Source organism: Rhagoletis pomonella, unplaced genomic scaffold, assembly GCF_013731165.1.
Source record: "Rhagoletis pomonella isolate Grant_MI unplaced genomic scaffold, Rhpom_1.0 Rhpom_scaffold_00015, whole genome shotgun sequence".
Lineage (NCBI taxonomy): Eukaryota > Metazoa > Arthropoda > Insecta > Diptera > Tephritidae > Rhagoletis > Rhagoletis pomonella.
Window position 1 is genome coordinate 3,849,428 of NW_023458569.1, and position 22,868 is coordinate 3,872,295.

The 22,868-nt window shown below is 34.3% G+C and overlaps 1 protein-coding gene across 7 annotated transcripts in view; it reads left to right on the plus strand.

The window, feature by feature from the left end:
- LOC118749382 (transmembrane protein KIAA1109 homolog) overlaps positions 1-22,868 on the plus strand; it is a 556,935-nt gene that overhangs the window by 330,107 nt on the left and 203,960 nt on the right. For all 7 annotated transcript variants that reach the window (XM_036484182.1, XM_036484183.1, XM_036484184.1 and 4 more), the window contains 3 exons: positions 16,682-16,820; positions 16,899-17,096; positions 17,151-18,106. In XM_036484182.1, the coding sequence (XP_036340075.1) occupies positions 16,682-16,820; positions 16,899-17,096; positions 17,151-18,106 (1,293 nt within the window). The remainder of the gene's footprint in view (positions 1-16,681; positions 16,821-16,898; positions 17,097-17,150; positions 18,107-22,868) is intronic.

Genomic DNA, 22,868 nt, shown 5'->3' on the forward strand with positions numbered 1-22,868 from the left:
TCTTCATCTTCATCTTCATCTTCATCTTCATCTTCATCTTCATCTTCGTCTTCATCTTCGTCTTCATCTTCATCTTCGTCTTCAGCTTCATCTTCATATTCACCTTCGTCTTCATATTTATCTTTTCCTTTATCCTGATCTATATCTTCATTCTTTTCTCCATTTACGTATTTACCCCCACCATTGTTATTAGGTTAGGTAGTTAAATTTTCCTTCCTCTTTTTCTTTACATTGTTTCTTTAGTGATATCATGTCATGTGTTGAAATTGGGTGTGATGAGTTGCAGTGTGGTGGAATTGGGTGTGGGAGTTACGGTGTTATGAATTCAGGTGTGGTGATCTTAAGAGGTGTGGTGAATTTAGTTGTGGTGAGTTGAGGTGTGGTGAGTTAAGGTGTGGTGAGAAAGTTGAGGTGTGGTGAATTAAGGTGTGGTGAGTTAAGATGTGGTGGGAAAGTTGGGGTGTGGTGAGTTAAGGTGTGGTGAATTTAAGTGTGGTGGATTTAGGTGTGGTGAATTAAGGTGTGGTGAATTTACGTGTGGGGAGTGAAGTAGTGGTGGATTCAGGTGTGGGAAGTTAAGGTGGTGAATTAATGTGTAGCGAACTCAGGTGGAGTAAGTTTTTAAGCGGAGGTGAGATGAGTTGAGGTGAGTTAAGTTAAGTTAAGGGGTTAAGTGAAGATAAGTTATCTTTATCCTTATCTTCATATTCATCTTCATCTTCTTCCTCGTCTTGGTCTTCATCTTTATCCTTTCCTTTGTCCTGATCTAAATATGTCCATTCTTTTCTTCATTTACATATTCACCCCCACCATTGTTATTAGGTTAGGTATTTCAATTTTCCTTCCTCTTTGTCTTTATATTTAGGTTTCTTTACTTTTATTTTAATTTCTGTATTTATCCCTTTCTTCTTCTCCATACTCAAAATTATCTCATCCTTGTTTGAGGCTAATCTATTCATGTACATACATACATACATCTTATTCCTAAACTGCTGCTTAGCACGTTTCTTTAATTCACTATCAATATTAAAGCATACTTTTAGGAGGCATTTCCGCCCCAACCATGTACATGTATGGCATTGGTATTGGTGTGACTTTTGAATTGATTTTTTCGCTCTATTTTAAACTAATTTGAAATTTTAAAAATTGCCTGCACATCAGCATCAAAATACCTTTCTAATGATATATAATTGTTTATACCTTAGAAGTACAGTTTAGCCGTAAAAGGGGTGTAAAGGAAACATGATTGCCTATTTATATAATTGATATATATATTATATATTATTATATAGTTAATAGAAATTCTTCTGAATCAATATCTTCAGCTAATTTTGAGCACTTTATAAATTTTAGATTCTTGTCGTTGGAAAAATGTTCAATTAATTTTAATTGTATAATATTATATTTATTATCTTCAAGTTCTGAATATATTCCAATCTTTCCTTTTCTTAATTCCCTTCTAAATAACTCATTTAAATAACGGTCATTAGTTAAATCACTCTCTGCAACATATATTATCTTATATTTATTAAAAAGCAGTTCAGTTTTCTTGTTTTTGTTTTTGTTTTTGAGTTATCTTATTTGAGTTCGATATTTATTAACAATTGCATCTATTATAACAAAATGTTCGTGTAAATTTTCTTGAACACTGTGGATACTACTTAATGAACTTTGATTAATTGGAACTCTACTTAAAAAATCTGCTACAGTATTTTCCTTCCCTTTAATATATTCAATGCCAAACTGAAATTCATCCAATAAAATTTTCCATCTAATAATACGTGAAATCGGATCCTTTAGTGAAAATAGCCATTTCAAAGGCTGATGATCAGTCTGTACAAGAAACTTTCGACCATAAAGATAACAACGATAATACTTTATAGACCAAACTATGGCTAGCAATTCTTTTTCCAAAGTCGAATAATTCGTCTCATGTCCATTTAATGTCCTACTAGCGTAACTCACTGGTTTGCCTGCCTGGATTAACACGGCTCCGATGGCTAAGTTACTTGCATCAGTAGTCAAAACAAATTTTTTATTAAAATCAGGATAACAAAGTAAAGGCGGGTTAGTTAAAATTTTTTTCAATTTTTCAAAAGCGTCATGTACGACTGATCACTTATGTTTATTTTAGTATTCTTTTTCAAATAATGTATGATAGGGCTAGCCACAAAAGAATAATTCTTAATGAACTTCCGGTAATATCCGGTTAACCCAAGAAAAGATTTTATTTCTTTTAAATTCTTTGGTAACTGCAAATTTTGTATTATTTTAATTTTTTCTGGGTTTGGCTTAATGCCTCTGTTTGTTATTATATGCTCAAGAAAATTTGTCTCTTTAGATAAGAATTTACACTTATCAATTTGGACTTTAAGGTTGAATTCATTGAGTTTTGAGACAATTTTTTGTAAGCTTTCTATATGTTCAGTTAATGAGGTCGAAAATACAAGTATGTCATCCATATATATCACACAGATTTTATTGATAAAATCAGATAAAACATAATTTAACATACGCTGAAATGTGGCAGGAGCATTTTTAAGACCGAAAGGCATTCTGATAAATTCAAAATGTCCCCTTGAAGTCGAAAATGCGGTTTTTTCTATATCACTTTCTTTCATTAATATCTGACGAAAACCTTTTGCAAGATATAGCGAAGAAAAATATTGTGCTTTACCCAACTTGTCAAATAAGGATTCAATATTTGGAAGTGGAAATTTATCATCTACTGTTATTTCATTTAATTTCCTAAAATCAATAACTAAACGCCATTTTTGTTTTTTTGAATTATCAGACTTCTTTTTTACTATCCATAAAGGAGAATTATATGGTGACTTATTATGTCGTATAATTTTTTGTTTTAAGATATCATCAATTTGCAATTCAATTTCTTTTTCTAAAATTTGAGGATGCCTAAAATTTTTGCAATATATAGGTTTAGAAGATGTTGTTATAATTTTATGTTTAACACAATTTGTACTCGTTAAATTTTGACCTTCTACGTAAAAAGATTTTTTATTTTTGTGCAAAAATGCTTCCAACAATTTACTTTCTTCTTTATTTAAATTTGTAGGCATTAATTCCTTAAGTTTAGTTATTTCAAATTTTTCTAAATAATTTATCTCTTCATATGTTATATTACATCCACTATCAAAAAGATATATATCATTGTTATTAACTGTTAATTTATTATTTTGAAAATCTATTACTGCACCAATCGATCCTAAAATGTTTATACCTATTATGCAGTCAAATGTTTTATTCCAAAATTTCATTAATTTGACAGACATAGTACTGCTATTATCATTAAATTCATTTGGCACATTTATTATTACTTCCTCCGTAATGATATTATCACCTACTAATGTATTCAATAAAATTGGTTTGGCTAATTTTTTCCTACTTTCCATATTTTTAAAAAATGCATAACTTCCAATCGTAGTAGCAGCTCCACTATCAATTAAGCATTTTGTTTTGATAGTACTTATCAGTGACGTGAACCGGTTTTGAACCGGAAAACCGCTTTTTTCTATTAATTAACTGAACCATTAACCGAACCGAAATTTTTCACAAATGTTTGATCCGAACCGAAAACCGAACCACTTTCTATAAATGTTTAAAGGTTCGTTTCAACCAATTTCCAATAGATAAATGTACCCACTTTTTTCTTTTTGTTAAACATGGTAATACCTACCATGTTTGTTTACCATGTGACAATATCTAATGTAAAGGCAACCCATCTCATTTGACAGACACTTGACCCGTAACCTTGCGCGTTGTTGCACTTGACACTTAAACTTGCGCGTTATTTTTTTGTTTTTCGAACCGTGGAACCGAACCGAAACCCCGGTTCAAAGACCAAAAAAACCGCTTTGACGAACCAATCCAAACGTGCAAAAACGGTTCGAACCGCTGAACCGAACCGACCAAATTTTTAATCCGGTTCACGTCCCTGGTATTTATAGTAAATGTTATTATTGGTAATGTTGATTCCGAGGCTGCAAATGAAAATTTTCTGTTGCATCTATAACATCTACTTCCATCGGTTCTTGAGCTAAAACATGACTAAAATTTCTACTTTGTTTTCGTGGTAAATTTTTAAAATTTCCTGAATTATAATTTTGATTTTGTTGATACATATTATTTGGATTATAACTGTTAAAATTTAGATTTTGATGGTTTCTAAAATTTTGATAAGAATTATTTCTATTATATTGATTATCAAAATTTCGGAAATTATTTCTGCTTGAAAATCTATCAATTTTTGAATTTTGAAAATTTTGATTTTCGTTTAAAAAATTTTCACAAGACCTGCTTTGAAAATTTGTATTTAAAAAATTGTCATGTTTTAAATTATTATTTGGAAAACTATACCCATGTTTAATATTTACTAATTTTATATCTTTTAATATATTGTTTTCTAAGTAAAAAGTATAAGCGGTATTTATAGAATTAATATGATTTTGAAGTGAAAGAGATTTTATATGAATAGGTAAATAATTAACATAAATATCAAATATTAATTTTTCATTATTTTCTGGTGAATATAAACTATCTGGTTCTAAACTAAATTTTGTATTCATTTGACTTAAATTTTTTCTCAATTTGAAATGCAATTCTTTAACATTTTTAGCATCTAAATTTAACGCATCACTTCTCAAATTAAAAAATGTTCTTTTAATGCCAAACTCTTCTTTGAGCTTCATAATTACTTTATCCCAAGTAGGATTTATTAAAGTTTCCACTACTCTTAGTGCCTTCCCTTGCAGCCGATTACCTAGAACAGTTTGTAACGTACCTTGATGTTCAGCGGGTGTTAATTGCAATACGGTTGTAACATCTCTTAAGTAATTACTTAATGTGTAATCGCTACTTCCGTTGAATGCTACTCCTTGCTTCGCGTAAACTTTCTGCTAATGTTAAGGCCATTTTTGTTATTGCTTTAGCTGCAGTTGTTGTTGCTATTATTTGATTGTTTGTTGTAATTTTTTTGTTTCACTTTGTTGTTGTAGTTGCTATAATTGATTTTGCTGCGGCTTATTGTTGTTGTAAATATATTCTTGTTGTTGTGAAAATCCTATTATTTGGTATGTTAGGTCTCCCAACGAAGCGTTGCGTTCTATATTTGATTTTATTGTTATTTTATCTCAATGATAAGGTCAAATATTTTTCTTTCCAACGAAGATTTTTCCACAAAAAAACCAACAATTTCTTAGTTCTTTTTTTTATTTTAATAAACATTTGCTCTACGCACGAAATGTTCGATCGCTGAATGTGATCATTAGACTATGCACATCCCATCCTCGTCGCCAGTAAGCTAATTTCCAATAAAAGGTTTAAAGGTTCATATGAATATTTTTTATTTTAATGAATTTAACCTTTCTGTTCGATATTTTCTTAAGAACTGAAAAACTTTGTCAAAAATTGAAATTCAATTAACAATTATTTCCAAATACTGCTGAATAATATTAACATAAAAAGAAATACAGTAACAAACGGAAACAGTATTCTTTATAACTATAATATAACTTATATCGTCACTTGAAATGCAAAAGGACGTAACAAACATCATCGTTGAAATGTAAAAAGTCATAATTAATAAAAAATTTAAAATTCACTTTTTTATTTATGTGATGGATTCCATCGAATTACAACTCCCCACCTCATTTTATGAAAAAAAGTAAAATATTAGTCACGACTTTCCATTTCATTTACGATGTTGTTACGTCTTTTTGCATTTCAGGTGACGATATACAGATTTTAATTAAAGACCGAAGTGTGAATGCGGTGGCGGTAACAAGTGGAATACCGGAGCGCTAGGTTTGCGAGGGCGGTATAAACCTCGATGAAAATGACTGTTCGATATTATAATTCACGTTGTTAGGGACAGTTGCAAGGTTATGATAATGTTCGAATATCAAACTTAAAAGTTTGTAAATAGTAGCGCTCTTACACGATATGTATCTGCAAATGTAAATGCTACTTTTCTGATACATTCTAATATATGGTATATACGAGTATATACATAAAAGTATCGTCACTAGAGATGCCCTTTTTAAATCGATTAGTTCGAAGATCGATTCGATTTTTTGTTGATTTTGTAGTCCGATTCGATGAGTGAATCGATTCAAAAAATTCGAGAATCGACATTAGATTTTTTTCTAAAATGATTCATATTGCCGCACAAAACCTATAAAATTTTAAAGAAATTTGAATTTGTGGCTGATACAAAAAATAATGGGGCCGGACACCTCCGTTCTTTTCAGAAAGAATTCAATGATCTGCCTCTTTACACTCGGAATACAGGGCTCCTCAGGGAAGCCTCTTGAAAATAACTATATAAAATTACGACTAATACAACACTTAAAACTCCAAAAATTGGAATTCCAAACTTTGTGCAAATTTTCATAAAAATTTAAGTGTGTATGCAAATTTGTAGCACACTTTTTTCTAAAAAGGGCAATTAAGAAGTGAAATATAAGAGTTTAAGCGTTCTTATACGATATGGGTTTTCATCTGTAAATGACACTTTTTGAATACATACATATGTTATTGCGTATGTCAGTCTAATTCACAGTCTTTATTAACCAATTTACAATTACGTTATTTGAAAATTAAGCTATAATTCTATCTGTGTCAGATGGAAATAGAAACATTTCTATTTCGAATATATGTGCATCTGCTTTGTATAGAAGCAAATCTAATTTTTACACGATATGTTTGCATTGCCATATGTAAAAAGTGTAATGTACACATTACAGATGGGCAGGGGCCTAAATTTTCAGGGCCGGCCCGGCACGAGCGCAAAATCAACTTTCAAAAACACGCCCGAGCCCGCACGTTAAGAATTTTAGTGGGGCCCGGCCCGGCACGACAGGACACGTCCCAGCCCGGAAATAAAGAGCCAACTTTTATTGTATGTATACATATGTACATATTTTTATACCCAAGCGAACTTGTGCACAAGGGTATTATAACTTTGTTCACATAACGGTTGTTTGTAACAGGCAAAACGAATCGAGATAGATATAGACAAATGTATACATAAATGATCAGAATGAAAAGAGAAATCGATTAAGCGGTGACTGTCTGTCCGTCCGTCCGTCTGTGCACACGATAACTCGAGTAAAAATTGAGATATCTTAACGAAACTTGGTATGTGCACTTCTTTCGAGCGTAGGACGGATGGTATTGAATGGGCAAAATCGGACAATAACCACGCCTACCTCCCATATAACGGTAATTTTCCGAAATACGAAAACTGCGATATTTTAGTAACTACTGAAGATTATTCACTCAAAATTGATATTTACAATAATTTTTAGACGAAAAATAAGAATATACATTTTTGGAAAATGGGCGTAGCCACGCCCACTTATAGATACATGTGTATATCTTGGTAACCGCTGCACCAATTTCTTCCAAACTTGGCACAGTGGTTAGTCTTGCTACAGCATACGAAATGGCCGAAAAGTTTTAAAATCGGACAATAACCACGCCTACCTCCCATATAACGGTAATTTGGAGAAATACGAAATTTTCGATAAATCAATAAATATTAAAGCTAATTTACTCAAAATTGATGCTTGCCAACAATTCTTTACCAAGAAATACGTTTATGATAAAATTTTGGAAAATGGGTGTGGCACCGCCCACTTATGATATATACATATATGTATCTCGGTAACCGTTGTACCAATTTGTACCAAACTCGGTATGATTATTGTGCTTGCCACATAGAAGCAAAACGTTTAAAATTATTGGAATCAGATTCAAATTACGACCACTTTTCATATAACGGCAAATTTCAGAAATGAGTAGTCCACTTGCAAAGTGCGCTATGTAAATTTTTTTCGATTTTTAGGTTTTGGTGGTTAACGTACCAGTATTTAAAGTAGTTTCATGTCCACTAACAATACAGTGCGAAATCCTTTTATATTTAAAAAAAAATAAAAATAACATCAAAAGTTAGCTACTCTAGCAAAAGTCGCTATAATACTTACTGTATGTATATATACACTTTCAAAAGTCGCTATAATATTTATTGTACGTATTTATACAAGTTCAAAAGTCTCCATCTTCTGATGAACTTGGAAAACATGCTAGAAAACGTGGTAGTTTCGGTGCCTAGTGGAAGACGTCTTAAAAAAGAAGCAGAACAACCTTCATGGAAGAGAGAACGCGAAAAGCTTAAAAAAGCTGGCTATATAAAACTTACTGTTTCAAAACTCGCTATATTTAATTTCTATATATAAAATTTGCAGAAACTACCACACTGCGATTTTGATTTTTAATGTTATTAGGCTCTTATATGTATATCCAAATTTTCAGATAATAAAAAGAAATATACAATTTGGATGTTACTTGTTGTTGTAGACGTTTTTCTTAATTTATGGCTTACTATTATAAAATCACATAACGCTGTTTGCAAGTGGACTACTCAAATGCTTAAAACTTCATTATTTCGAAATTTAAGGACGCTAATTTACTCAAAATTGATACACACCGGCTTACCATGTAGCGGTACCTGCGCCGGGTATTTAATGTTCGGCTCCGCCCAAACTTAGACTTTCCTACTTGTTAATTTTGTGTTTATGTATGTGTATTTACTTAAGCGAATAAATTTTTTACATCAAAGATTTTTATAATATATTTTCTGGGAAGTAGAAAAATTTGAAGGTATTTTATGTACAGATATGTAAACAAAACAACTAAGTATCTGATTTTTTCTACCGGTTTCCAAATATTTATTTCTTTGCTTTTATCTTATCCAAAGAGTTTTAATAATAATTTTTGTATAATGTTTGTATAAAAACAAAAGCTTATCTAAATTTGTAGTATTAGCAACGGGCTTTTTCGTGCTTATTTGTGCTTTTATGAAATTTGACGGAACGCCCATGCACGCACGAGTTCGTGCTGACAGCAAATATTCCGGCCCGTACCCGACGGGCCCCTGCGTAAGCCCGGCCCGTCCCCATCTGTAGTACACATGCAAATCGTCGTTTAAAGTACAAAACCGCGTATCAACAAAATGCAAAACCGCGTATCAAGATAATGCAAAACCGCGTATGTGAGGTTGCATAAATTATTTTCTAGAGAGTAAAAGCACTCATATTTCAAAATGATTCTCTTTTTTATAAAGCAGTCGCATTTCTGGCTAGTATATTTCAAGACGAATAGATAAGGATTGAGCCAAGAGCTTCTGTGAGCAAATCCAATTTTTGGCAGCAAATGTCAGTTACGCGGTTTTGCATAATGACATATATCTTGCAAGAACACTTATAGCGAAAACAAAAAAAATGTCCGTATTGAAAAAGAAAATCTATGTAATGAAAAATTTACACTAGACATTACATGAGAAAAATTTTACTGACTATGTTGGGCATTAAACTGTACCCATATCATTACGTTCATAAAAATAGTCATTGGGCGCGTTTATAAGACGTAGCTGTTTAGCTCAACTGCTACGAAACTGCTGGCAACTGTTGGACCCAACAATTACGTCTTAGAGACGGCTTGATGAATATACTGCCAAATGAACAGCCGATAAATGTAAACAAATGAAATTGCAATAAATAGAGATAGTTGCGCCGATAGTATTTTAGAATTCAACGCTGAGCTGCCGCCGTGTTGAAAAAAATCGTTCAATAATATAATGAATTAAACAGTGTATAATTATATAGCAAACATCTTAAAAACATATATTTAGAAACGTGGTATTAGTATAAAATAGTTTAGTTACTTTATAACATCAGTAATATAAAATAGAATAAATTTGTTTGCAATTGCCACCTAACAAAGCGGCGTTAAGTCTTTACGATCAGCTGTTTAGGCTAAGTCCAACACGTTGAGTTCAGGTGGCGTAAAAATTTTCCGCATGAAAAAATTGCGGAAAGTTGCCAACTGTTGAGCTGAGCGGAACTACTCAACTGTGCGTTTCGAAGACAAACACTCAACAGTCTAACAACAGCTACGTCTTAGAAATGCGCCCATTGTGTTTGTTCCCACATGGCATTTTTAAAATGCCTTTCAGATTTTGTCATTTGAATGGCTGACGGAAACTCGGTTTAAGAATTTATGAAATTTCTCATGAGTGGTCCTTTCATTGTCAGGTAAATTTTAAAACCTACATTATAAAACGGGCCTTAATATAGGATAACCTTATCTCATATTTTTTCCGAAATTTTGTACGGATTGTATTTTATAGGTTTTGAATAAATCTGGACATTAAAATCGTTATGGAGAATGTATGGTATGTTTTAAAAAGTACTTACAATAAAAGATTAGTCAGATCGCCGTGTTTGGTTTCTTTACAAAAATAAAGTAAAATATGATATTAGACAAAGTATACGAATCGATCTTGGGAGATCGATTTACTTTTTGACGATTTCTTCCTGCATCAATTACTTTTATTTCGATGCGAATCGATTCAAAAATCGATTTTTTTATTTCCATCTGGCATCTCTAATCGTCAATAGACGCGAATAAAGGCGCGAGCTCAAAAGTTGACCACGAAAAAAGACGCATAAAAAATGTCAGCGAAGAAAGGCGTCTAAACCTAGTCGACGGCGAAGAAAGACCCGTAAACTTATTTTCGCGGCCAACTATGTTTGCGGGTGTAATTGTATGTTCATTCCTCAAAGAGTTTTGGGGAATAATGCTGAAGTGACAGTCCTTGGCCAGGTATAAATCTATGTTCGTCTTTCTTTGCCGTCAAATATTTTCACGCGTCTCTTTTCGCCGAAGTTTGTTTTACGCGTCCTTTTTCGTCAATGCGTTCTTTTTCGCCGTTAAAACAAGGGCGCGCTTTTATTCGTGTCTAGTGACGATATGCAAATACATATCGTGTGAAGCGCTGTAAGCAAAACAATTTCAATTTCGCAATTGAGAAATAATAATAACAAGCAATTAAGAATGAAGTTGCAGCTTATGTCTTAAAGATGCTGGCACACAAAGGTAGCCTTTTTGTTTTAGGATGGCTGCTAATTAATAAGTTTGTAATTTATAAAAAGTTAAGTTGAGAAATATTGATAACAAGCTTCGGAGAATGAAGTTCTTGCCCATGTCTTCAACTTGCTGGGCACACAAATGTTGTTCTCAATGCTGACTATTTATTGTAGGATGGCATCGAAGAATAAAGTTGCTACCCATGCCTTAACACTATTAAATTTCTGTATTAATTTATCCGTGGTGTAATACGGTCCAACAATTGCTAAACGCTGTTATACTTCAAGAGATTGTATCAAAAACGCTACACTTGATGTGTACAAAACGCTGGCATAAGCATCAAAGCACTGTTAATCGATATGCACTTTCAACACATAACAAGTTTTTACTAAGACTCGTCAGTAGAGTCCTGCTACATTATACAAAACAACCACTACACGGCCCTGAAGTCAATGGGTACGTTCAGAAGGCACAACAGCTCAGTAACTGTTGCGATTGCACACTATGAACGCGTTGTTTTGTACTTCTGATCAACAGTTGCGTGTTAGATGATCGTAATATTTTTCTGATCATTTGAGACAAGATGTTGTGTGTTGTTGAATTTGACAGCTAATGTATCAAGCCGTTCAGAATACGCATTTACGATCACTGATTTTTTAGCAACGGTTGCGCTCAACTTCTGCGCCTTCTGAACCTACCCAATTATACCATAACTTCAAAATTTGCTTTAAAAATATAGAGCCGTAGTTATAGGCAAAAGTAAAGCAGGCTTTAATGATAAACACCCCAGTTCAAAGAAAAAAATGATACAAAAAAGAAGGCAGTTTCATTACTACCATTTTTTTGATTATAAAGCAGATTTTTGACATTTCTCCAGATGTAAACATTAAGCATAGCTTTGCCACATTGAAATTTTTTGATAGGGGAGATTTTCTTTTAAATATTTGGGAGTAAAATTTACATACAAACAATTGATGTGTTCGATAATCAAATTTTAACTTTTTTCTCAAGCGTTTAAAAGATCCTTTGAATAATATCGATGTGCAGAGATGAAGAAATAAAATAAAATCTAGTATTGAAATATTTATTTATTAAAAATTTACATAACAAAACTCTTTTTTTTTTTTGTTAAATAGTCCGAAGAAGATGTATTTATGATATTTTGTCATTAAAGCATAGTCCGAAACCAGAATTCGAACACAAAACCTCTAAAGATTGAGCAGCATTTTGGCAATGTAAACTGGTCTTTGGTAAAACGTGGGGTGTGTCACCATAGGGAATCCTCTGGATTTATACCTCTATGATCAAACCCATAATTAGCTATGCGTCAGTGGTATGATGGAGCAGATTCTCAATCAAGAGCGTGGGAGGTCTGCTTGCAAAACTTCAAAGAACTACTGCCGTGTGCGGTACGAAAGATTTCCCTACAATATGTGGTTGATGCACTGCTGCACTTACCGTCATTAACTTTTCTCTTGGCAAGTATGCTTCGGTCTTCCAGGCTGAGGTATTTGCAATCCTCAAGGATATGGACTACGTGGTGGAAAATATGAGGAGCGGAATGAGTTTGCGTGACGGCCAAGCTGCACTTAACACACTACTTACTTCCAGACTCTGAGTGCCAGTTCAGTCGGGAGTACCTCCTCCATAACTATAATATTTATCATATCATGAACTTCAATTTTCGTTTTTGCGCATATCGAAGACAAATTTCTTTTTAATTTTGTGAATATATTTTTTTTACAATAAATAAATGATTATTGAGGACTAGGTATGGTAGCACGAAATGTCACAATCTGCATAATTATCAGGTAGTTAATATAGCTCCCGAAAAGTGACAATGAAACTACCTTTTTTTGTATCAAGATTCTAACTTTGTTATAATCAAGTTAAAATTCTTTTAACTTTTGAAAGAGGTTTTAAAATTAAAATTGTGAGAGCGTGTTTTTAAATTTTAAGCTGTAAAAACACGAAGAGGCTCCTGGTATGCGGCGTGCAGCCTGTCGAAATAAAATTCGTGTAAACCAAGACTAGTGGCATTGGATCAAAAACAACAATTGCGTGTATTTTGTTGTCGCTTCTGGTATCGAAAGTGTCAAACACTGTTCTGATTTTTTTTCTTCTAAATCAAAGCGTGCGATGTGAAATACAAAAAATCAAAAATAAAACATTGAAATTGGAAAAATAAAAATTGTTGCAACGTTCTTTCTTTGTAAATTTGTTTGCTTCTCGATGCATTGATCCATCCTTTGCAAGGCCCAGTAATCAAAGGCTTGATAAGCAAAGGCTTAATAAAATTATGACATTTCATTAAATTCATGCTACCTGATCACGAGCAGTAAATTTTTTTTTAAGCAGAAGATTTCATCAGCCCACTCAAAGATGTCGAATATGATGAACTTGAAAATTAATGCATAATACTTAATTAATGCATAATACTTATGCTAATTGCTTATCGGAGGGTGATCTGCGCAAGCCGAATTCAAGTTGGAAATTTTTGATTCGAAATTTGTCGAAGTTAATGGTGATCCGCTAACCACAAAGCCTATTTTTTTGCAAAATCTGATGAGAAATTTTAAAAGTAAATTTTCACGAATTTCATGTGAACAAATATTCCCAAAATTATAAAGCAAAACAAAGATAATTGTTCCCAATTTGGTTTTGTTTTGCATGTTAAGTTATGAGAACAATTTATTCACATGGAATTGGCGATTACAAAAATATTTATTTGGAAAGAGCATTCTTTAGAATTAGAGTTTTAAATCGCAAGGTTGCATTCAAAATAAGAAAATGAAAAAAATAACAACATAATGCTCTCGTGATTTTTATTATAAAATAAAATGAACAATTTCAATGAAGTCTCCTTTAACATTACATATTTTTAATAAAAAAAAGGTGGGAACCACGTAAGTTGAAAAATTACCATGCACTGATAATGATTTTTGATTTGAAATATTATTAAAATGGTATAAATGGAGGAAAGAAAATACTCCGATTTATTGTTTTAATATTATCAAAGTGACAAGGCCGTTGAGAATACTCACAATTTATGAAACTTCAAAAAATTGTATTATCCGTCAAAAGTTGTTTATTGATACTACCTTCTTTTTTGTATAATGGAATTTTTGTGAAAAAAAATTAAAAATATTTCACATTTTCGAGGCCAAATAATTTGAAAAAAAAAAACAAAAAAATCAAATCAACTGCTCTACTATTTCTACCTGTTCAATGTGCCACAACCCACAACACAAGCCAAGAAATTTTCTCGAAAGTTTATTGATTTTTTTTTTTAAGTTGCACAAATGTTGAACCTTGGTTTTATATGGGTTATATTGAGGTATAAACTAAATAAAATAAAATATAATGAACAAGTAATTAAAATTAAATAATACTAAGATAAATGGTCAAACCATGTCAATATGTGAGTGTCGTAAAGTTTTGAGAAGGTGGAAATGATATTAACATGTCAAGTTTTAGTACCAAATACAAAGAAGATGTGTCTTTTATCCATTATTAGGCGTGTTTTTTTACACGTATACGTATCTACGCTTAAAAATTGTATGGAGCTCTGAGCAACAAACTTTATGTGCACTTATGAATAGTTGTCGATAAAATCAAAATTACTTGTTTTGAAATGGAAATTGTCGATAATTGTTCTTTTACACGTTAAGCGTAGATGTACATTAGAGTGGTCCAAAAAAATTAAGTTAGAATTTTAATGCCGGCACCCCCTAGGTTTGTTCTATATCGAAAAAATATACCCCTATTTTTTTATTTTGAAATGCTCAAAGCGAGCAAAGTTTTCCATGTATTTTATATGGAGAAAAAACCATTTTTCGTAGAAATGGTATAAAACTCTTAAAAATCAATATTTTTCAATCGGAAAACTGTGGTTCTCTTCAGGAGACTTCCAGTATTAATATCCAATTATTTATTTAACCATTTTTTATGATTAAAGATTTTTCCATTGCATATTCCAGGGGTTTTTGAGGACCTATAAAATATAGTTACTATGAAAAAATGGTTAAAGAGACAATTGCGTATTATTACTGGGAATCTCCTGAAGATAAGAAGTTTTCCGATCGAAAACTGTTGATTTTCAAGAATTCTACACTATTTCTACGAAAAGTTGTTTTTCCCCCATATAAAATACATGGAAAACTTTGAGCGCTTTGTGCACTCCCTATTTTTATTTTTATTTTTTCAAAATATATATTTATTTTTTTTTATAGTATATTTTCTTCGATATAGAACAATCCGAGGGGGTGCCGGCATTAAAAATCCGACCTTATTTTTTTTTACATACATTTTTGGACCACTTTAATGTACCTGCGGGTAAAAAAAAACAGGGCTATTATAGATTTAAAAATAATTTTTTTGTTAAGAAGTGTACATGAAAATATCTGTTTAATATGAAAGTGAATTATTTGAAAATTGATATTTTATGGGAAAACGCAATCATAGTTTGATCAATTCATACAGTTGGTATTCAAAAAGATAGATAGAAAGACCGATATCTTCACCATTTTTATTAGGAAGCTAAGTTATTTGTTAAACTGAACATATTCCCCTTATCAAAGTTATCAGTTGTATGATACAATTCCCAAAAACGTAAATTTTGAATTACTTATCTATATTATTAAACGTGCACCATATTTATGTTAAATTAAGGACACATTAGGGTGCCCATCGAAAAGTTTTTTTTTGGAATTTTAAGATCCTACCCCCTAATTTTATTAGTTTTTATGAGAAATATTATTGCCTATCTCATGTTTTGATTGGTGGGATGAGAAATAGGCAACAATCCTCAATGGCAACAAAGGGGCGATTCACCAATTTATCGTCGTGGTGACAAATCGGCAACATCATTTTTTCCATGTCAAGAAATAAGTTCTCAAAAATGCCCAAACTTATGAATTTGGCGTCAACAGTATTGTCCAAAAGCATCTAAATTATGTCCAAAGATAGGATTGAGAAAATAGGAAGCCCCATAGCGAGAGAAGGAATTAATTCTGCTTGTAAGTTCCAATTTTGTATACAAAAAATAAATTAAGTGTTAAAAAATATAAAACTATTCCAAATATCGCCTGTAGCAATAATAAAGCTATAAGAAAACGACTCATTCAGTTCTTAAGGCAGATTCATCGTTCTAATTCTGAGCTTTTTCTTCCTTGTGGTTGTTATATTTCTCTCTTTGTGAGAGAAACGCAACACTAAAACTAAAACGATGAATCCGCCTTTACGGTTTACACGTATTTTATTTTGACAGGCTTCACGCCGCACACCACAAGCCCCTTTATGTGATTAATAATAATAGATTGGCGCTTACACATATGTTAGTGTTTGGCCGAGCTTCTCCTCTTGCGCCTTGATGTTGTCACACAAAGCGGAGGGACCTACAGTATTACGCCGACCCCGAACGGCGATTGTATTTTTATGAGAAGCTGTTTTTCATGGCAGAAATACACTCGGAGGTTTGCCATTGCCTGCCGAGGGACGACCGCTGTTAAGAAAAAAACTTTTTTCTATGTTTTTTTTTCGATGTTGCTTTGACCAGGGCTTGAACCCAGGTGTTGTGGAGTGGAAGCGCGCACTGCTTAACACTACACTACAGCGGCCGACAACAGTGATTACAGCTTCTAAAATTAGCTTCTTACAAAAGCGTAGTCTATCAAACGACTCGATTTTCAAAAGTCATTTTAAATAAAACCTTTTTTATGCTTCAAAACTACAGGATGGTGGAAGCCAGTATACCCACTATATCATCACTACATCTGCTCTCAGTAGTCAACCACATACACGCTTCATGCGTCGCGAAGGTGCAAAACGATAATATACTCAAGCGGGATCAAAGCTTGAGTTACTGGTCACAGGTGATATCTATAAACATTAAAATATTAACAATAACTATAATAATTCGTATGATCTTCAAATGAAAATTTAACCTTTAGGTGCATTCCAATTCGAAGCGTTCAACCACAGAGCGTAACTTGCAAGGTCCCGGGGACTCGTTTTTAAGTGATGTCTATGAAGAGAGTATATCTACAAAGACACAAGGGTTGATTGTACTACCAAAGATCAGCATCACAATGTTGCAGTCGTCTATCATTGAAGAGGTCATATCTGTTGCAGCGTTGGATAATGTACAGGTAAATCCATTTTTTTAGCCATCCAATGTTGTAGTAAAATTGTTCTTTTTGCAGGATCTGAATTGCGTTTCTTTACTTACATTTTACATAGAAGGTGTATCGACCAAATTCCATTTAGGTAAAACAACTCGCGCCTCTATGCACAACGTTTATATACAGCAAACTGTGCAGTCGGGCAATAGCCACAAAAAAGGGGGCATAATGAAGGGTACACGGGCTCTCCTAGCCCATTTGTCTTCACAAACGCGTCCGGACAACATACAGGGCGAACCTATACTAATCGAAACGTCCGAAAAGCAATTGGAAGAGTTGGTAATTACACTCGATGTAGGTCGTGCACATGCGCAGTTGCGACGGCTCAAAACAGAGTCGAGTTACGGCCAGGAATCTCCTATCATCGTTACCGCCATACCAGAACATAAAAGTAAAGTACTATTCGAACTGCTCAAAATGTCCGAAAGTATGGGTGGCATTGACGGTATCGGTTATATAATGTTTGAATGCGGTTTGGAGGGCGTGGGCGTAAAAGTTGTTAAACGTTCACATTTTGAAAAATCGGAAAATACTAAAGAAGATCTGGCTGAAATCACAGAAAGTGCAACAGAGGCAGCGGATATTCCGCGTGGAGTAAACATAAGTGATATAATGGGCGGTGTAAGTGCAGATGTTACTGCAACATCGAAAGCAGAGGCTGCGTGGCGCTTGATTACCAAAAAGCCACCAACACCTAAAACGCCAAAAGAGAAATTCCAAACAGCTTTGGAAAGTATAATCGTGCCAGAACGTTCAGAAAGTGTGAGCGAAAACCGCAAATCTACTTCGAAACCACAAACCGATGAAGATCCGGAAAAGGGGGGTAAGAATAGTAACAAGGAATCTTTCGAACAGAAGACACCAAATGTAAAAGAAACAGAGAAAAACTCCTCATGTGTAATTGAATTGAAATCAGTATGGTTCAATTTCGCGGCCCCTCCTTGTGTACCTATTACACGGAAAATCGATTTAACCAGGTGAGCGTGGTTATGCTTAGTATATTTCTTAAAACATCGCAATTTTTATAAACCTTAAGACATTGTATCCGGTAAATTCAGCTCGATATCTTCCATAATAGCCCATCAAATTTAATGAGTGAAATACCATTTTGAAGGCCTGCTTCACCGCTAATGCAAACCTTTTTATAGGGTTTCCACCTGTCTAAAATTTTGGTAAATTAAATATATATGTATCTAAAGTACAATATTCCAACGCGTTTAGTGAATCAGAGGTATTTAAATTCGCTCTTATCCAGGAGTAATAATTTTGAAGACTGTTGCAAACTATCTTAAAATTTAAATCTCGCCTGGGTAAAATATTGTCGTGAACGCCATTTTGACGATTTTGAGTTATAGATGCAGTTATATTTTCGTCGTAGACGATCGTCGTGGGTAAAAGATTGTCGTAAGCGCCATTCTTCGATTGGTGTTATCAGTTTTTAGATAGTTTCCGAGATACTGACTACAACTTTTCCGATAATTTAGTAAAAACTTAGTTGGTGATGCAGTCATATTAAACTAATCAATATCTTAAAAATGGCGTTCTCCATTTTTGGATATCTCCTTTAGTTTCCGAGATATTGAGTAAAAAGTGTCGTTAATTTGGTAGGAAATTTTGATCACATTTTGTCGTATTTCATACAAAGTGGCTGCCAAATTGTGGACAGATGACGCTTACGACAAAATTTGACTAAAGAAAATCCTTCATAAACTCAAAACTAATTAACTATAAACATTAAAAATTAAATAATTTAGTAATTTTGTGAACTAGGAACATTTTCAGAGACTTTGGAGAAAATCTATCTTCGCGTTTTGAAGAAATTGCATTCCAAACTTCAATCGCGATTTCCTACAACCTGCCGAAATTAACATATGACAATCTTTTACCCAGGCGACGATTTTTTTAAAATAAGATCTTTCGGTTGGTGTTATCAGTTTCTCGATATCTCGCATATTCTCCGAGATATTCAGTATGATATTGTCGTATATCCAAGGTGAATAGCGGCTTTTTCCTTTTTTGTTGTATGTGTGTACGGTTTTGCACTTACGACAATTTTCCCATGCGAATTAAAACATTGCAATGCTTGCAAATCCAAGAAATTACGCAAAAATGTAGCGAGCCTGAAAATTTTCCTTTACAGCAGCTTGATAGTGTACATAGCACAATTGGAAAATGTTTGCGGAACGTGGAAATTCCCAGCCAATTGTGTTTAATTCGGCTGATCAAAAACGTGCATTTTCTCACCGCCCAATTACAACTACTGCAAATACACGATTTAGGTTTTAAATGTTTTTCGATAAAATCAGAAAGTTAGATTTTCAAAAAAGTGCAATTCTTCAAGTGTAAGAGTGGCTGACTTCCAAAACGTCAATTGCATTGCATACGTACAAAGTTTAATGTTCCATAACGCCGAACTACAATTGGTTGACAATGTACACTTTTCCAAAACCCTCCGAAAAGTTATCGAAACGCATTGCTAGCGCAATCAGCGCATCAGAAACAAAGTTGATGCTTCGTTTGTTATTGGTTACCATTGGTGTTTTAAAAATGCAAAATTCCGAAATGGTGATTATTGTTTTATTAAATATTCCAAATATGCAATGTATATGGTTGCAATGTTTCGCTACTCTGCATATGCAAAGAGTTTAAATACCGCAGTAGAACAGTATCCAAACATTGTATTGGTACGTTTTGGAAGTCAGCCTCTATTATATATTACAGAAAAGACTACTTTGGGGTTGAAACAAAATTGTCATTAAATGAACTTGATTATATCTTTTTTGATTTGAAGAAATCGAAAGAAAGAAATAAAGGACGGTTTCCCCAAAGATTTGGGAGCACAACCTTCGCTGAATACTCAACCAATACTGTTTTGTATGACTGAGCACCGCATTGACTTTATAATATCGATACTTAAAATAAAGCAGTGCATGAATGATCACCACCGCGAAGCATGCGGTGCTTGCAAACATCGCCACTGCAAGTGAACGATCATTTTAAAAGCACATACTAACATTGACTTCGGCAAACCGGTGTTCAGAATGATCGTGCACGAAACCAGCAACCACTGCATTTGACCGACTGTCGAAAGCATGACATCGCATTTGAACGGTTGTCGAAGGCAAGATACCGCAGTTGATTTGTTGCTGAATTCATAACACCGCATTTGATTTGTGGCTGAAAGTACTGTAACGAAGCCTTTTGCTGCCCTTCTTCTACAACGAAGGGGTATACTCGCCGTGCCCAGGGTTCGTTACAATAAATTTGTAGTTTCGGGGCTCCGGTAAATCGTACTTTGTTAACTTAATCTCTTATTTTCTACAAAGAACATATAACAAAAATCACAATGATCACTTCCGGTAGTTTCGTTTCCAGTGGCTGGGTAACGGCTCCGTGTTCCGTTACCGGCCCGTTATGCCGTGGAGGCGTGACTTCACAATTGCTGGGCAGCGCTCTGCTAACGGCGATGAGTGGCGCTCTGGGTTCGTCGGTAAGTGGCGTTCTGGTGGCGCTGGAGAGTAGCGCTATGATGTCGCTGGCAAGTGGCGCTCTGTTCACGCGGAGTGGCGTTCTAGCACGTCGGCGAGTAGCGCTTTGTTCGCGCCGATGAGTGGCACTCTAGCAACGTCGGTATGTACAGCTCTTTTCGCGCCGATGAGAGCGCTCTGCTAACGTCGGAGAGTAACGCTCGAGTCGCGCTGATGAATAGCGCTCTGTTCGCGCCGATGAGTGGCGACCTAGCAATGTCGGTGAGTAGAGCTCTGTCCACGCCGATGAGTGGCGCTATGGCAACGTCGGAGAGTAGCGCTCGGGTCGCACCGATGAATAGCGCTCTTCTAACGTCGGAGAGTAGCGCCCTGGTCGCGCTGTCGACGTCGTTCTGTTGACGGAGGTGCGATCGCGAGTCGCCCGTACGCGGTTTCACGATAGGCTGTGGTGAGAGCGTGTATAGCCTGTGGCGCTGCCGCTGTGAAAGGTGAAGTCCAGCCCGGCAATCAAGCCGGCGCAGAAGAAATCACCCTTACCAGCAGCTGTTTCAGAAATCAGTTCTTGCCAATAGCCGTCTGTTCATGACCACAGTCTCGTGCTGACTGCCCAGTATTACCGTTGTTCGACTAAAGTGTCAAATTGGCACTTTTTGGAGATCGGTGCCCCCTGACACCGACTTTTTTAAAATAGGCTTATTTTCAAACTTTTCCTAAAAATCGTGCGGCTTTTGGCCCTTTCTTTGATTTAAAATTCTATATACACACTTTGGCAATTCCTTCATAAATTATATTTTTCTTACGTGTTTAAAAATGCTTTTAGTACTTACTTTTCAAAGGCACTTAAAAATTACACCTCTGGCAAGATTTTGACTGATTTCAACTTTTTTATCAACATTTTTTTGTCAAACATTTTCAGAATAAATGTCTAGAAGTAGCATGGATTAATGCACCATTTTTTGTAGCTTACCCCCCTATTATGAATCCATACGATACAGTATAAACGCTTGCATTCTGTTGTGCCGTATTACGAATTAAATTCTAGCGTATGAAATTCGATAGCTACGGTTTATCGTATAGCGTTGAATTTTGGTATTGCCATACGATAGCTATCGTATCAGCTGTTCAATTCCATACGCTTGCAAGCGGTTGTCCATTTTTACACGATACGATACAATTTAACAAAAATAAAATAATGTAAGTATTAAAATGAATAACATGAACAAAATATTGAAATTTTTCAGGCCGAAAATTGCTAGAACAAAACATCGAGTTGAGCGTATTGCTTCTCCGAGGGGTACGGTTTAGGTATTTGTACAATGATTTTGGATTGTTGTGCCAAACTCGTGACCCGAATCTAGAAACTTTAATATAAACATGTAGCCAAAGGATCAAACTTTTAATTTAATACAAAGATTTCGAATTACCGAGCACTAGTTTATTGATAATTCGTACTTCAAGCATTTTTTTTTAACACAATAGAAACCGTAGATTGGGCTAATCTAAGTAACGCCTTATTGCCAACACTCTGTTGGTATGATCCCTGAGCAAGAAATCTCACAGTTATGAAAGCCTTTAATATACTTGGGAGGACGACTTTGTTTACGTGCGCGCAAGTCGATCTCCACTTCTGTTAGAACATACATACATATGTACAGTGACGAGCAAAACTGTAACATGGTGTAACACTTTTTACTTCAGCCATCGCTATCTTTCCAAGTTCTAACGACTTTCATACTTTTGTTGTATATTCTTGTTGGTACATCCTTACTCCCTCTCTCATAACGATTTGAAATCAATACAACAACAATAAAAAACCGGCAGACAAAAATGTAAATTAAGGCAGATGTTACAGTTTTGCACTCACTCTCAGTTTTCCATTTGACAGTTATCTCTTACTTAGTTGGAAGTCAGATGACTTTTTTCTGTATTGTAATTTATTGAAGAAGTGATCACCAGTAAATAATATATTTAATCAGGAACCATAAATGTAAATAATAGATTTACTGCGGAAAGGCGGGACCGCTCAAAAAATTGTCGAATTTGCTACTTGAAAATGTTAAGATTGGGAAAAAAATATGGCCTAAAGTGTTCCCAAGGACAAAGGAAGTCTGTCAAAAAATATTACGGTCCGATATCTTGTGAACTTAGCAGCAAGTACCGATGCAGCCACTATTACAGAAGCGCTTAAGGTTACTTTAACTTTAACGCAAATCAATAGCGGCAGCGAGGCGAAGAATTCCCAAATTGATCG